The sequence below is a fragment of the Gadus macrocephalus genome, chromosome 11 (genome assembly GCF_031168955.1).
Source record: "Gadus macrocephalus chromosome 11, ASM3116895v1".
Lineage (NCBI taxonomy): Eukaryota > Metazoa > Chordata > Actinopteri > Gadiformes > Gadidae > Gadus > Gadus macrocephalus.
The window spans coordinates 15,632,467-15,647,186 of record NC_082392.1 but is presented as its reverse complement, the minus strand read 5'-3'; the positions used below and the strand labels follow the sequence as shown (position 1 = coordinate 15,647,186).

At 44.7% G+C, this 14,720-nt stretch overlaps 1 protein-coding gene across 1 annotated transcript in view; it reads right to left on the bottom strand.

The window, feature by feature from the left end:
- tent5aa (terminal nucleotidyltransferase 5Aa) overlaps nucleotides 1–5,445 on the bottom strand; it is a 5,536-nt gene extending 91 nt beyond the window's left edge. The window contains exons 1-2 of the mRNA XM_060064916.1: nucleotides 4,157–5,445; nucleotides 1–3,354 (exon numbers count right to left, since the gene is read on the bottom strand). The exon at nucleotides 1–3,354 is cut by the window's left edge and continues 91 nt beyond it. Coding sequence (XP_059920899.1) covers nucleotides 2,575–3,354; nucleotides 4,157–4,627 — 1,251 coding nt within the window. The 5' untranslated portion in view covers nucleotides 4,628–5,445 and the 3' untranslated portion in view covers nucleotides 1–2,574. The remainder of the gene's footprint in view (nucleotides 3,355–4,156) is intronic.
- Between the last annotated feature and the right edge of the window lie 9,275 nt (nucleotides 5,446–14,720).

Sequence of the window (14,720 nt, the reverse complement as noted above, 5' to 3'; positions counted from 1 at the left end):
GAAGGCTAATGAGAACTTATCCGTTGCAGTCTGATCACAGATTCAAAAGCGCTGCAATGGCTGCAGTGTCCGATAAATGTTTTTTTAAAAATGACAATCATAAAAAATATACATACAAGACCGGATTGTTTTCCGTGTATCTTTAAGGTTGATTGTAAAGACTGCATCAGCCGAAAATTGACATTTTAAACAATGCATGTACAAGACAATGCAGAAACCAACAATCTCTAAACCGACAGGCACAGTACTAAAAGACAGGCAGACTAGAGCTAGCTAGAAAGTCAACTCTGTACAGAGCTTTTAAAACGACAACACATTGCCCACACAATCCACAGGTTAGTGTCAAAAATGGATGGTCCTTCGGAAAGAAATCAATAAAGCAGATTATAATCGGGAGTATGTAAGACCGAGCAAACAAAACAGAATTCCTATTGGATGAGAGAACACCACCAGACGCACAGACACACACACGGACGCGCGCACACACACACACACACACACACACACACGTATATGCAAAATCTGATTCAAGAAAAAAACCGGAGATCACTCTGGTTTCCCCCAAAAAGATGAAGACCTGCAGCATAAACTAAAGTTAGCACCCTTACTTTAAGCGGGACAGCAAGTGCCAAAAAGCAAGGGGGCCTGGGGGTCTGAACCCCAGCACCAGCTGCACCCATCTCTCCAGGCCTCTCTTTCAAACTCTTCCATTGTCCACGCTGTCCTGCGCTCACTCTCCGCCTTCACTCTCTCCCTGCATCTACCCCCTCTCTTTAACTCTGTCTCAATATCAACATCAAAATGTCTCACTTTTTTTAACCAATGAGATCACATTCAAGCGTACTGTGGCTTATTTGGCACTTTAGTTTCCTGTTCTTTTCCTTCCTTCCTCGATTCAAGGGCCCCCTCTCTCCATATCCAATGAGTGACAGAGACACAGCAGGGCTCAGTCCTACGCCTTGGTCAGCACCTGCGGAATTCCCTGCTTGGGTGCTACAGCAAATACTGTCCCCTCATCTGAGGTGTCTCTGCAAACATGGCTGAGTGAGGGAGTGCATGGGCAGCACACCAGGCTCTCTGTCTACTGATTTCTGTGAACACAGCCATTCCCCTTTCTCTCTCTTAACCAATCTAGCTCGGTCTCTCTTTCGGGTACTTCCTTCAAGTTTGGTGGTGAGTGAAATACATGAGATATGCGATTCACGGATACAGACTATACAGGAACTATATATGGAGCTACGCCTGGAGCTTAGCCTACTGTGAGACAATCATATTGAATGATTGGCCCTGTTCACCATTGACCAATGAGTAAGATCCTTCTTGTCTAGGTATATATCTAGTACCGTTCCAGAGGTTTTAGTTTTCTTTAGAGGTGTATTTGCTTGATGGAAAAATATAAACAGACTATTTGTTATAAACAGGATTTTGCAACAACCAATCAATCCCATACTTTGCTGCTCCAAAAAAGTATTATCTGCACCTTTAACTATAAAACAGTAACACAGGGCACCCTATTTTTCTTGGTCTTTGTCCATGGCCACATCGACCACAACTGCGCACGAAATGTAATTTCACACGTACATTCACAGGCCCAGGGTGCTGCTGTTGTGTGTGTGACGGTTAGCAGAGTGTGAGGCTTGTTCACCATACACACGCCCCTTTTAAACCTTTATCTCCTTTTCAGCCTACAGAAAGGCCTTAGGCACTTATTATTAAACACATATTAACATATACAAATACATTTTACATTATATATATATATATATAAATATATATAATGTTTCATTCTTCCAATGAAAAACCTGGGTATTATCTTTTAGAAATAATCAAAATCTTTGGTCTGTAAACAACCATCATTATATCCAAATGAATAGTAAAGAGGTTTTGCCATTCTGCCTCATAATGACAACCTTTCCTCTGCTCATCTGGAGAGAGAGAGAGAGAGAGAGAGAGAGAGAGAGAGAGAGAGAGAGAGAGAGAGAGAGAGAGAGAGAGGGAATAGATGAATGAAAAACCAAATGAGGCTACAGAGCGACCGTCCACCCCTGAGAAGAAACTGGCCTGTTCGTAGTTGAGTTGTTTGACGAACAAGTGTTGCCTCCAGGTAAGGAGTGCTGGCCCTGCTATGGAGATGTGCTGGCTAATCGCTTTCTGGACAGCATCAGTCCTTCTGGGACAGAGTCAGTGGAAATTCTGCAGCGACTCAGAATTTTAAGCCATCACAGGTTGATTTTTTTCCCCAATTTCGATAATTACTTAAAAATCGCCCCTAGGGCGGCAAAATCGGTTATATTCACAGTGACTATTCTGCTTGGAGAGCCAACTGTTCTTCGCTTAGCATTCAAACTCAAAGTATGAACAACAAAAAGACAAGCTTTGATGCAAAACATTAAGATGCAGAGTCATTTTCTTCCTTTTAGCTGCTTCTTTTAGCTGCAAAAAAAAATAAAAAAAATGACGAACAAATACATCACTGGGGGGAGGGGGGGGGGGGGTTGCAAGGTTTGGCCGGCACTTCCTCAAAACAAACCGCTCTGACTCTCCCTCGCGTTTCCCCTCGGCCGGAACCGGAGCTCAGTTACACGGCAGCCAGGTGGAGTAGGCGGGCTGCTGGCAGGCGAACATGGGCTGCACCTGCGCTATGTAGTAGTTGCTAAAGTTGCCGTCTGCCACGTAGGGGGCGGGCTGGTAGTAGCAGGTGACGTTGGCCACGTTGGGGATGACGTTCTGCTCGGCCAGCACCCGCACCGCCAGCATGGCGATCAGCCCCAGGGTCTGGCGCCTCTCGTGCCCCATCAGGCACACGGTGCTCTCGTTGACCACGCCGTGCAGCGTCATCAGGTAGTCGTACTTGCGGTCCTCCAGCCCCACAAAGTGGTTCTGCAGGTAGGACTCGAGCTTGCGCTGCTGCTCGCCGATGTCCGAGAAGTCGATGAAGAAGCGGGAGCACATGTAGCGCTGCAGCGACTTCATCTCCGTCTCCGACTCCGCCCGGAAGTCCCTCACCAGCAGGTGGCAGTACTTGAGGAGCCCCCCGCCACGGATCTCCTCGGGGTTGCGCGTGCAGATAACCTTGTGACACAGGTGGTCCAGGGCCGCGCCGAAGTCGCCGTAAACGCTCTCGCCCACGACGGTGGGGTGGAAGGTCTCGGCCATGGGGTTCTCGGAGCACTCGTAGAACTGCAGCAGGGAGTCCAGGCGGATCTGGAAGGAGTCCACGCTGAACTCAAACTGCCGCCGGAGAGAGTCCACGAACTTTAGCTCCACGTTCTTCCCCCGGTTGTTGGAGAGCGAGATGAGGCTCCAACGGTCGGAGTCGTTGCACACTTTCACCATCTTTTGCACATATGCTTCCTGAGTGATTCAGTTGTGTGTGTGTGTGTGTGTGTGTGTGTGTGTGTGTGTGTGTGTGTGTGTGTGTGTGTGTCAGGGAGAGAAGAGGAGAGTGAGTACATGATTCCATATGCCATTCAATATTCATTGAATATAAAGACATGTGATTTCCCTGAAAATTCCTGAGACATCTCTGAATTCTGAATGATGCTGTGTGGCCGAAATAAACATTGTTTTTATTTGTAATACACTTTAAACACCTTTAATAGGCTATAAACCGTAACCGAATCATGGGATGAGTGAACTGAATAAAGGCAAATAAATTGGAACTATCTTGCGGTCAAGACCCATGTCCGACTTCTACACTTTAACTTTTTATTTATAGCCTATATTTATACGGTGTGTTTTATGTGATTTGGGACCCAAGATGGCCCCAGTGTGACATGTGTTTACACTGTGACGTCTGCTGCAACTGGGGAATAAAACGACACTTAGCATATCCACAACTGATCTGACAATCATTGCTATTTTGTGCCATTCTCACGTCAGGTTATATTTATTCCCAGTTTGATTGACGCCATTAAAGCCCATAAGGTATACTTGCCCTAGAATGTGGGATCTAGGTGGCTCAAGGCAATTGGTTTAACGTCATCCTCTTAACCACAGAAACCCAACTATAGGCCTACTATCACTCGGCTAATCTAATTGTAAAGCAAGCCATGCGCACTTTTCCGCTGAACGGTGCAGATGGATCGAGTTTCTATAATCGGTTCATTACTGCATTAATTAAACGGACCCTTTTAGGGTGGTCGTGTTGGCCTACCTTTAACGTTAACGGCGATATTCTCTCTTTGTTGACGCAGTCGGGCAGAAAATCTAGAAGACAGTCCAAAACAATGTCCTTCACGATCTGGAAATCACTTTCCCCCTTCATGTCTGCGCAGAAGATGAGGTCCAGGTCCTTGTAGCCCAGCCCGCTGTCCTCGTGGAGGACGTGGCTGGCGGCGGAGCCGTTCAGCCGCACGTCGCGGACGTGGATGTGCTTCTCCTCCATCCGACTACGCACCACCTTGACGATCTGCCCTGGCTTCACCTCCAGGGTGGGGAAGTTGCCCCGGCCGTGGATGGGGATGGTCTCCGTGAGGATGGCGTCGAGACGCTGCACTTGCTCCCAGCTCAGGACGCTGACGTTGCTGCTGCTGCTGCTGCTGCTGCTGCTTCTGCTTCTGCTGCCGTCGGGCACCCCGGGCACCGAGCTGCCGGTGGCGGCGGAGCTGATGTCGTCCTCGGACATCGTGGGAAGATAATTCAAAGTGTACAGTGATATAAAAGTGGATCTGGTGGAAGTTTTTCAAGAAGTTAAGGGAGATAGACTGGGAGCGAGTTGTATTAAGTTGACCGCTGCTTGTTGGGCTTCATCCGCATCAGTGGAGACTCGCTACAGTATAATCTAAACCCACCTCAAATAATTTAGTCAAGTAATTTAAAATGGCACACTACACCAAGAAATTGGGGGTATGGAAGGCTGTGAACGGAACGTATAAAATCCTTGTGAGTAGGCCTACGTCGCAGAACGAAGGAGGCTCGACTCGATGGTCAAGAAGAGTTGTAGAGAGAAGTGTGCCCGTCTCGTCTTTCGCCTTTTTTTTAGAACTTGCGAAACATGTCCGAGGTGCTGCTGCTGCTGATGTCAATGTGTCCGAACACTGCACTGTCTGCACATCACAGGCTTTGCAGATCGCTGATGTTCCTCCAAGGGGTATGGTCGTCCGGCTGTGACTCCATCGCCCAAAGGCACGCCTATGATGACTTTATGAATTTGCATGAATAAGATAGCAAGTCGCACTTGGTTGGCATGCACCCCAACTATCGCTTCTCCGGTTCTTCCAACGCGTCGATCCTAAATGTTATCTCTCGCTCAATATCAAAAAGATATATATTCCAAATTAAATGGGCTGAAGACGTAAAATTAGCACTCTTCCTCCTTTATATTTAAAAAAAAATGGTGATAAAGTTAACTGTTATGAGCGCTGGACCTGTTCGCTTTCTTCTGCGTAAAGGGAGCTCTTTGGACTGGATGTCAGCTGTACTTCACCCCGCCCATCTCTTATCCCTCCACAGCGAAAGAGAGAGAGAGAGGGGGGGGGGGGGGGGGGGGGAGTCAGAGAGAGAGCGAGCGACACAGATAGAGAGAGGGAGCACCACAGTACTGCATACCACTGGTTCCAACCACTGTACATTTTAACACGATGAGCAACCAACTGCATTTAGAACTTTCTCATGCGCTGCTATTACCAGTAGGCCTATCTATAGCGATCTCAATCACCCTGGTCAACATGTGCTCATCGGCATTTTCTTTTATCATAGCTAATAAGGTGTATACATTAAATATGACGTGTTTCAAATGATATTCAGTTCGCACAGTTCTTATTAAGGCTGAAACTCTATTTGTATAGGTCTATATGGCTATTGTTTTTATTCAGGTCAATTTTCTTTTCGTTCTTTATAAAGCTTGAGACCAGCGCATCTAGCCCGTACTGAGTTACTGGATGTTGCCGTGTTGCCATATCGCCCTCTGTGGGTCGGATGGGAAAGTTTGGATTTTTTGGGGGGACACACCAGTTACTGCGGTAGCAAAATTATACAGCACGACAGTGGGGTGTAGGCCTACACCAATCCTCTTCCCTCACCATAATCCTCCATAATGAAGCATATCTATTTTAGACCCCTAAACTCAAAAGGTCATGCACTTAAGATTACTTGAAAGACCACCAGTATTATTGTGATTTACTTGGATGTGTTGTAACCAACCTGTGAAGCAATTTTCCACATTTGTGTACAATAGTTATCAAATCAACGAATGACATCTCACTGGTCAATGTCCTGTCTACTAAGACCGTGTTTATTAAATTTTATAGCATCATGCTCTTTCTTTCTTTTTTAAATAGCATTGGTTGACCCTTTTAAGTTGATGTATTTGCAGAAATCAGATGCTTTGAGCTACAGCAACGGATCAAAGACTATAATAAAAACCGGATCCAAAGATACCCTGCGTATGCTTCTATCCTCATCATGCCAGAAGAGAGAGCACATACTGTTAACAGCTGAGAAGCTTAGAACTAAAGAAATAGAAGGACAGACATATAGAGTGAGAGGGAGATTAATGGGAGTGGGCTGTCAAAGAGCCATCTTAACACAGTCTCCCCCAGACATGCCTTTGATGATGGAAAAGGGGTTGGAAAATCAGGCTTTTTATCATTCTCCAATCGATTACATCATACAAAAGACGTAAAATGATGACTGATGACCATGTCGGTTTAATCAGAGCCCTGAATGCCGTTGTATCTTTATTATGTAGTTAACGTCCTCTCTGGCAGTCGGGAAGGGCCAGGGGTGAGATTTGAATGCAGCGCCCCACAGCTGGCCTAAGGAAGTTGGGCAAGGAAGGCTGTGGTGGTCAGGGAGAGGGCAGGTGTCACTGAGTATCCATTAGGGCAACGTAAAGCCCTGCGTCACCACTCCCAGCTCTTTAAACCCAGATTATCCCATTTACTATATGGCTTGGTCTTAACTTCATGGCCTATTCAGCACGTCTAGCGTCTGAGTGGTGAAGCGCCTCCCCTATATGGAAGCATATATGTAGCAAAATTCAAATGGCAATGCAATTTGCAATTCAATAAGTAATTACGTTATGCAATTGACAATGCATTATGCAATTTCATAATGTAATTTGTAAATACGTTATTCAAAGTGTATTTTAATATGCAAAGTGACAATGCAATCCTCAATTACATTTGCAAAAGTTATAACAATAAAAATACAATAACATTTTGTCAAATTCTTTTGAGTTCCTTTATTCAAATTGAAAAGCTATAGCGTCCCCGTGATTGCAATCCACTTCGCCACGCTCCGTGTGTTGCGATATTCAAATGACATTTCAATCCGCAAAACGGAATCCAAAACGGAATCCAAAACGGAATCCAAAGAGGAATACAAATAGGAATCCAAAACGGAATCCAAAGAGGAATCCAAATAGGAATCCAAATAGGAATCCAAAAAGTCAATATGCAAAGTGGCAAACGTATCAGCCAATCAGCGTCTGGACGTCACTTTTTATTGTCTCCAAATATCTCCACGGTAATAATAATAATAATAATAATACATTTAATTTAAAGGGCGCCTTTCAAGACACCCAAGGTCACCTTACAGAGCATAAAGTTATCATAAATAGTTTAAAACAACACATTGTGGAAAAATAATAATAATAAATAAATAAATAAATAAAACAAAAACAAGACAAAACAAACAATCAAGACAGTGATCAGTTAGACGTATTGTGCGAGTTTGACAGGTGAGTTGTGACTTGAAGGTTGTAATGGTGTATGACTGTTTTATGTGTGGGAGGAGGGTGTTCCAGAGCCTGGGTGCTGAACAGCTGAATGACCGGGCACCCATTCGTAATGAGTCGTGATGTGGGGATACATAGTAGGCCTAGTCCAGCAGAGATTGAGCGGAGGGAGCGGGAGGGAGTGTATTCTTGGAGGAGGTCGCAGAGGTAACTGGGGGCTAAGTTGTGGAGAGCTTTGTAGGTGAGGAGTGGGTGGAGACGGTGGGTCTCCCGACCCTATGTTTTGCACCCAGTGCCTGTAGCACTTGGGAAATCTTTGTGTATACCACACTGGCGTCAAAACGTACCAGTGAGGATAAGTCGTATCCTATCTCCCAGAACACGCACTCTATCTACTGCATCTGTGTCTTCAACACGATTGTTCTCCACATCATCGGCCAAACTTCGGAGCGTATCAATAATCTCCATTGGTGACCATGGACCATAGGCTACGAACTAGAAGGGAACAAGGAAATTACGAGCAAGTGACGTAGTTGCCGCCCAGACGCTGATTGGCTGATACGTTTGCCACTTTGCATATTGACTTTTTGGATTCCTATTTGTATTCCTCTTTGGATTCCTATTTGTATTCCTCTTTGGATTCCTATTTGGATTCCTCTTTGGATTCCGTTTTGCCAAATCTTTTGCCAAGCGTTCGTTTTGCGGATTGAAATGTCATTTGAATATCGCAACACACGGAGCGTGGCGAAGTGGATTGCAATCACGGGGACGCTATAGCTTTTCAATTTGTATAAAGGAACTCAAAGAATAAGACAAAATGTTATTCTATTTGTATTGTTATAACTTTTGCAAATTTAATTGAGGATTGCATTGTCACTTTGCATGTTAAAATACACTTTGAATAACGTATTTACAAATTACATTATAAAATTGCATAATGAATTGTCAAATGCATAATGTAATTCCAAATTGCATTGCCATTTGAATTTTGCTACATATATGCTTCCATACCCCTAGGCATCCTGGGGCACTACAACGTATAAAGCAAGTCAAGGCAGATTAAGTGGGTGGTGGTAGTATATGTCTATATGATACAATCACACCGTTGCTCTTGTGGCTTTTCCAAACTTTAGTATGCGCTTTAAACCTGTTAGCACACATTTATCGCACATTGAGTAGCTATTATAGTTGTGTGGTGAACCCTTTTTCCTTTTACTTTTGCTTCTTAGAACTGTCTGTTGATTGGCAGGCGTCATCGAGGTCACATCTCTGTGTAATAGAATTTCACATCTGGAAAAGTGCGTGGAACTATCACTTTGCTCCAATGGACAGAATGCCGGTTTCACCAATGTGTTTCCCAGGTGTGGAATGAAGGTAAGTATGGATTGGCTGGCTCTTGAACTCCAGTGTGTTTGTACATGAGCCATCTTAAGTGGTAAATCAGAGATCTAACCATGGACCCATTCGTAATACGATTAAATAGCCATGAAGCCCCAGTGATCAGGTGCCCAGGAGCCATGGTAGCATCACACCCAGCCACCTCAAGGTCAAATTCATTGACCCGTCGTCAATATTTTGTCCGTAGGCTTTTTTTTTCTGCACTTGTGTATCTGTTTTCTCTCAAACTGTATCTGTGTTTTCTCCTCAATCTCAACAGTTTTCGTTCATAATGTTCCATTTACTATTTTTGATTGTAATTTATAAGGATCGAGCAAAGTTATCCGGACGACTGCTTCAGAACCCCCCTTCCCCTCTCCCCACCGTCCCAGGAGCAGCTTGTGTGTTCAAGTTGATTTAGGATTTAGGATGGAAACTCCCCAAAGGGCTCCGTCTCCCGTCGTCCCTTACTGCACCAAAATACTGTTGACATCCTAAAAAATGTGATTAGTTGGGAATATGTCCAGTTGTGTTTCCCAGTGCATGAGTGTGGAAAGCTCTGGCATAAAGGGATCAGGAAGGTCTGATCCCTGCTACCTTATAAAAACATCTTTCACTGTCACACATAGCTCACCTCCGGGGACCATCAACATTTTTTGGAACATTTCAGCCTATTAAATTGCGAAATGGGAGCCCGGGTTTGTGTTCCAGCGCCGGTGAGCTGGCTGTGCGAGGTGGATTTATCTCTCATCGGGTCGAGCGTCCCTACGGGAGCTGCCTATTATCTGGGACCTGCTGGAAACTTAGAACCCCACAAAAAAAGAAACCCGTCTTGCCCTGCTTTGATCATTTACGAGTCTAAGCATCCAATAACCACAAGGTTGATGCACTTAAGTAGGCCTACATCCACTCATTTACGAGTCTAAGCATCCAATAACCACAAGGTTGATGCACTTAAGTAGGCCTACATCCACTTGGCTCAATTTCGCCCAGGGCAAAGATGCATCCGCTGTGAGCCTCTTCAGACGAGCTATGCCTCTCACAACACTTCTGCGCTGCTGTTCATTCGAGTGGGGCTGAAGCCGCCCCCTTCTTTTTATTCAATTAGGGTACTAATGTGTCAAATAAGATGCATGGGTAGCCACCGTCTGCCTGGGATTACCCGGGGTAAAACGTTGGGGTCTGGAAGTACTCCCGGCACAACTTCTTTAATTTCTATCTCATTAGGAGCCAATCAGAGGAGCCCTCTGTTGACCCCACTTTAGAGAGCAGACGATTGCGCTCATTAGGCAGCAGGGATGAGTAACCAGGGGAAAGTGAACGTTGATGAGCTGCAAAGTGGGGACGGAGAAGATCACCCAGGCGAGGCGGAAACATCTGCTGCTGCGGGTGTCTGCGTGTCACAAGATGGAAAGAAAAATAAGAGGAGAAACTCCATTCATTCACAATTGTGTCCCAATAGTGAAAACTGATCAGTCTCCTCAGCTGCTGGTTCAGACCTGCCAGCAGAGGCTCAAATTATGATGAATTATGACATGTTATGTTGAGATCCATCTTAAAACTGTGCTCATATATTTAGGCATTATCTCTCCAAACCACTTTCCTGTCAGTTTTAGGGTTGGAAGAAGATGAATCTGCTTGCTGTGTGAAAACTTCGTCCATTGGGCTGGAAAACTGAACGCTGAAAAGAAACACACTACCTCAGATACTTACATTGTGCTCTAATAAATATGGTGGCTTTTTTTGGGGGGGGGGGGGGGATATTGACTCATAACTGGATGAAATGCTTTGAATTAAAATGCATCACAAAACTGCAAATGACAATAAAAATATGTCCAGTGCTATCATCATCTTCTCCATTTCATCTCTGTTCATCGTGGCCTCTAACCTGACCGTTAGACGGCCTGTCGTCTCTCTGTCGTCTCAACTTTCGCTTGCCTTCACGGCCATCACCAATGAGCTAACTGCATTTCCAGGTGGCTTGAGTTAGTTTGCGCTATGGATAAATACTACAGCTGCTGACGGCATAGTTGGTTTTGGTTGCGGATCAAGAGCTTGTGGATTGAATTGGATTTCCAGAGTCGGAGTGAGAAAAAAAGGAAGGAACCTGCTTTCTTGCTGCTGCTAGACTAGGAATCTGTCACAATAACGCAGATGTTTTTTTACATGTGTTTGTGTGTGTATGCATGTGTGTTTGCTTGTGTTTTATTTATGTGTGTGTGTGTGTTTTATTTGTGTCCGTATCTGTGTGTGTACAATTTGTGTGTGAATATGTGTGCATGTGTGTGTATGCATGTTTGTGCATGGTAACTGCACTGTTTTTTACCCTGCACTCTGTAATCTGAAGTGGTGTCAGGTCCCCTGGGCAGATAGAGTGACGGGCCGGAGAGGCTCCCCCAGGACCCCTTATTATGGGGTGTTTGTGATCCATGACACGCAGAGGTTTTTTTTTAATCCAACGGTAGCCAGAAAAAAGATCAGGAATCTGCTGAAACCATTTAGGGAGCTAATGGCCACTAGAGACTCCACATGGATTGATGAGTGGATGAGTGGGATTGTTAAAACACAACCCTATGGAGTTGTTATCTGCAAAGAAGGATTTTAGTGGGTTTTGTTTTGATAAGCTGTGGCTTACTAACCTTGCAAAGCAGCTGGATTCATGAGGTTACGATCAAGAAAAATAATCTCTCTTGTCAGGCGTCAGTAGTTCGGCCCAATCAGTGTCCTATGAGTAACTAGGTGAACTAGGGAAAACTTGATAAGACAGATGGTTCATCCAATCACCTGCCAAGTATTTTAAGTGCCTTTCCCCGTCCAGACAGTTTCACAATTCTAAGTTGCCTATTCATGCTTGGGGAATGAAGTATTCGGAAGGGGCTATAAACCTGTGTTTCTAAAGTGGTTAGTGTACAGTTAGCAAATTTCTAACCTTACTGACACGATTTACACTTTTCTAGTGCTGGCCAAATTTTCGGGGAGCGTACCTATGTTCCCCGGGTCCAATGTTCCCCGGGTCCTTGGTTCCCCGCTTTGTATGTGACCAGGGAACATAGGATCTGGCGAGCGAATAATTTTTTCGTAGGATGGTAGGGGCAAGTACCGCCTTTTTCGCATGTTAGAATGGCTCTCCTCCGATTGGTTAGGGTTAGGGTTATGTTTAGGGTTAACCCTCACCCTAACCCTAACCATAAACCTGACCCTAACCCTTCGCACCCGGGGAACATAGGACCTGGGGAACATAGGGATGACCCCAATATTCGCTATTTACGCGCCAACTGTTCCCCGCTGCCAGCAACTTGATTGAAAGAACGATGAAGCAAAAGAAAAAGAAACGCCCGTTCTCCAAGATTTTAGCTTTTCGTCCATCAAAACTCTAGACATTAAAGCTCAAGTCTGATCTGTGAGACGAGCCTCAAACAAACAAACACATTAATAAAAAATAAAAGATTGACTGCAATCCAGGATTGCAGTCAACAGATGTCTTCCTAGCAACAGCCAGAAATCCGTCCATGCAGGGAGATCCCAAGACCAGAACCCCGGCCAGGAAACACGTGCCTATTTAACGCATCAAATCAAGCACACGGTGGGGGTCAAGAAGAAGTCACCGGGTGGCAGAGACAAGACGAGGAGGCGAAGTGCGGCCGACACGTTCAGCAAGACTAATATCCTTCCTTGGGAGGAGCGCCTATGGACTTAGTGAATTTGCCAGCTGAGAGCTAAGGAGCGGCGGTGGAGCCGTTAGCTAATCCTGTGCTAACAGGCTCCGTGTCCACTCGATGGGAAGGAATGGGATTGGTGGGAGCCACGCGTCTTAGTCTGGAGCGCGCCACAAAGCCACTTCCGTTGATTTAGTGTTTCCCCTGGGGAAACACTAAATCAACGGAAGTGGCTTTGTGGCGCGCTCCAGACTAAGACGCGTATGAATATCAGGAATCAGGAATTATGGGGGGGCATCCTCTGCCAGAGAGTGAGATGAGGGTGATGGGTCAGTTCATTGGTTCTTCTCTGCCAAGGTACTTAACTGTTTTAAAGAAGTTAACTAGTGTAACCAGTACCTACAACACGAAATGTAACCACAGAGAGCTTGGGGATACAGCTGCCAGATATCCGCTAGTTAATGCAAAGGCAATGTAAGCCGCCTTGCGTACAAGGCCAATTGAAATTGCATGTACTGTCATTTTGCTACAGTGACGTGACCACATTTCTGCTGAATAGTGTATGCAGTGGCTCTGTTCAAACGGTGCTACTTTTGCCCTATAGGCACTACCTAATAGCCATAATGCACTGCGAAATGATGCACACTTATTCAGCACTGTATACCATGATGCATAATAGCATAGTAATAGGTTTCATAGTTATCGGGTTGTCTATGCGACCAATACACATAGTCCAGATGGATATTCCTTGTCTATGGTGTACTAAAGCGTTCCCTGGAGAATAGGGAGTTACGGAACATGGGATCCAATTCATTCATAGACAGTATTTACGGTGCTTGTACCGATGGCAAATAATAGACACCCTAACAATAATAAGATAGAAGTTCTAAGCCAGAGAATAAGGAAATGCCGGAAGACGTGTTTCAAAGGTATCCGCTAAAAACAGGAAAGCCACAACTACATGGGAAGCCTGAACTAATTATTATTTTCCAGGAAAAGAAGGATTCATCAATCCAATCTGTTTAGCGAGCCAATAGGAAGAGACCATATCCCGTAGATTTGCATGATGGCTGATGAGATACATCCTGTTCATATGCCCTTTAATTACAGAGTAAGACTCAAGTCAACACAACTTTAGATGTAGTGTTAGTCAAGCTAATCTGCCAGTAAACCAAACTTCACAGGGAACATAATTATTAAAGATCAGCTGATAAAGGCCAAAACACAAAATCAAATAAAAAAATCCAAAAAAGTTGTAGCTTTTATAAATCATAGAAATAGAATATGTTTTTTAACAGCTGCAAGGGTACATTAGCCGCCTGGTCCCTTCCCACCTACTCCATAAACAGATACAGGGTGAGTATATTCACTGTTTGTACAACCGCCTCCATGATTTTACCATCTGTCTGGACAGGAATCCAATAAGAAGTCTCTATTCCACTCTTCTCCACCAACACAGTTTGTAAAATAAAATATGAATTTATTTTCTTTCACACCAATCTCTCTTATGACTTCAGGCTACACTATGCCCCCCAAAATAAGGGCACGTAGAGTAATGGGTTGAACATATCTCATTGCGCGGCGTATCCAAGATGCGCTCTGGAAATTGAAGAGCTCCCTCCGTGTTTTAATTCCCTGAGTTGAGGGCAACGGTAGCTGAACGTGCACAGCCAATAGCAAACCACCTCTCTGGAAAAGGGTTTTAGTTGAAGAAGCAAAGGATTCGGTTTGGGTAACTATAATGGTTTCATTTGGGTTAGTAGACTGTATTATAGGGGTTTAATTAGGGATGATAGACTTGTTTAATTAGGGTTAGTTGAACATTTAATTTGGTTAAGTTAGGGTCAGTAGACTAGTCGAGTTAGGGTTTGAATTAGTAGACTGGTTGAATTAGGGTTATTACTAGTGGACTGGTTTATTTGGCGTTTTTACTAGTAGACTGGTTTAGTTAGTTAGCTGGGTTGACTGGGGCTTCCACACTCTTTGCTCCTAAATCATGAAGTTGA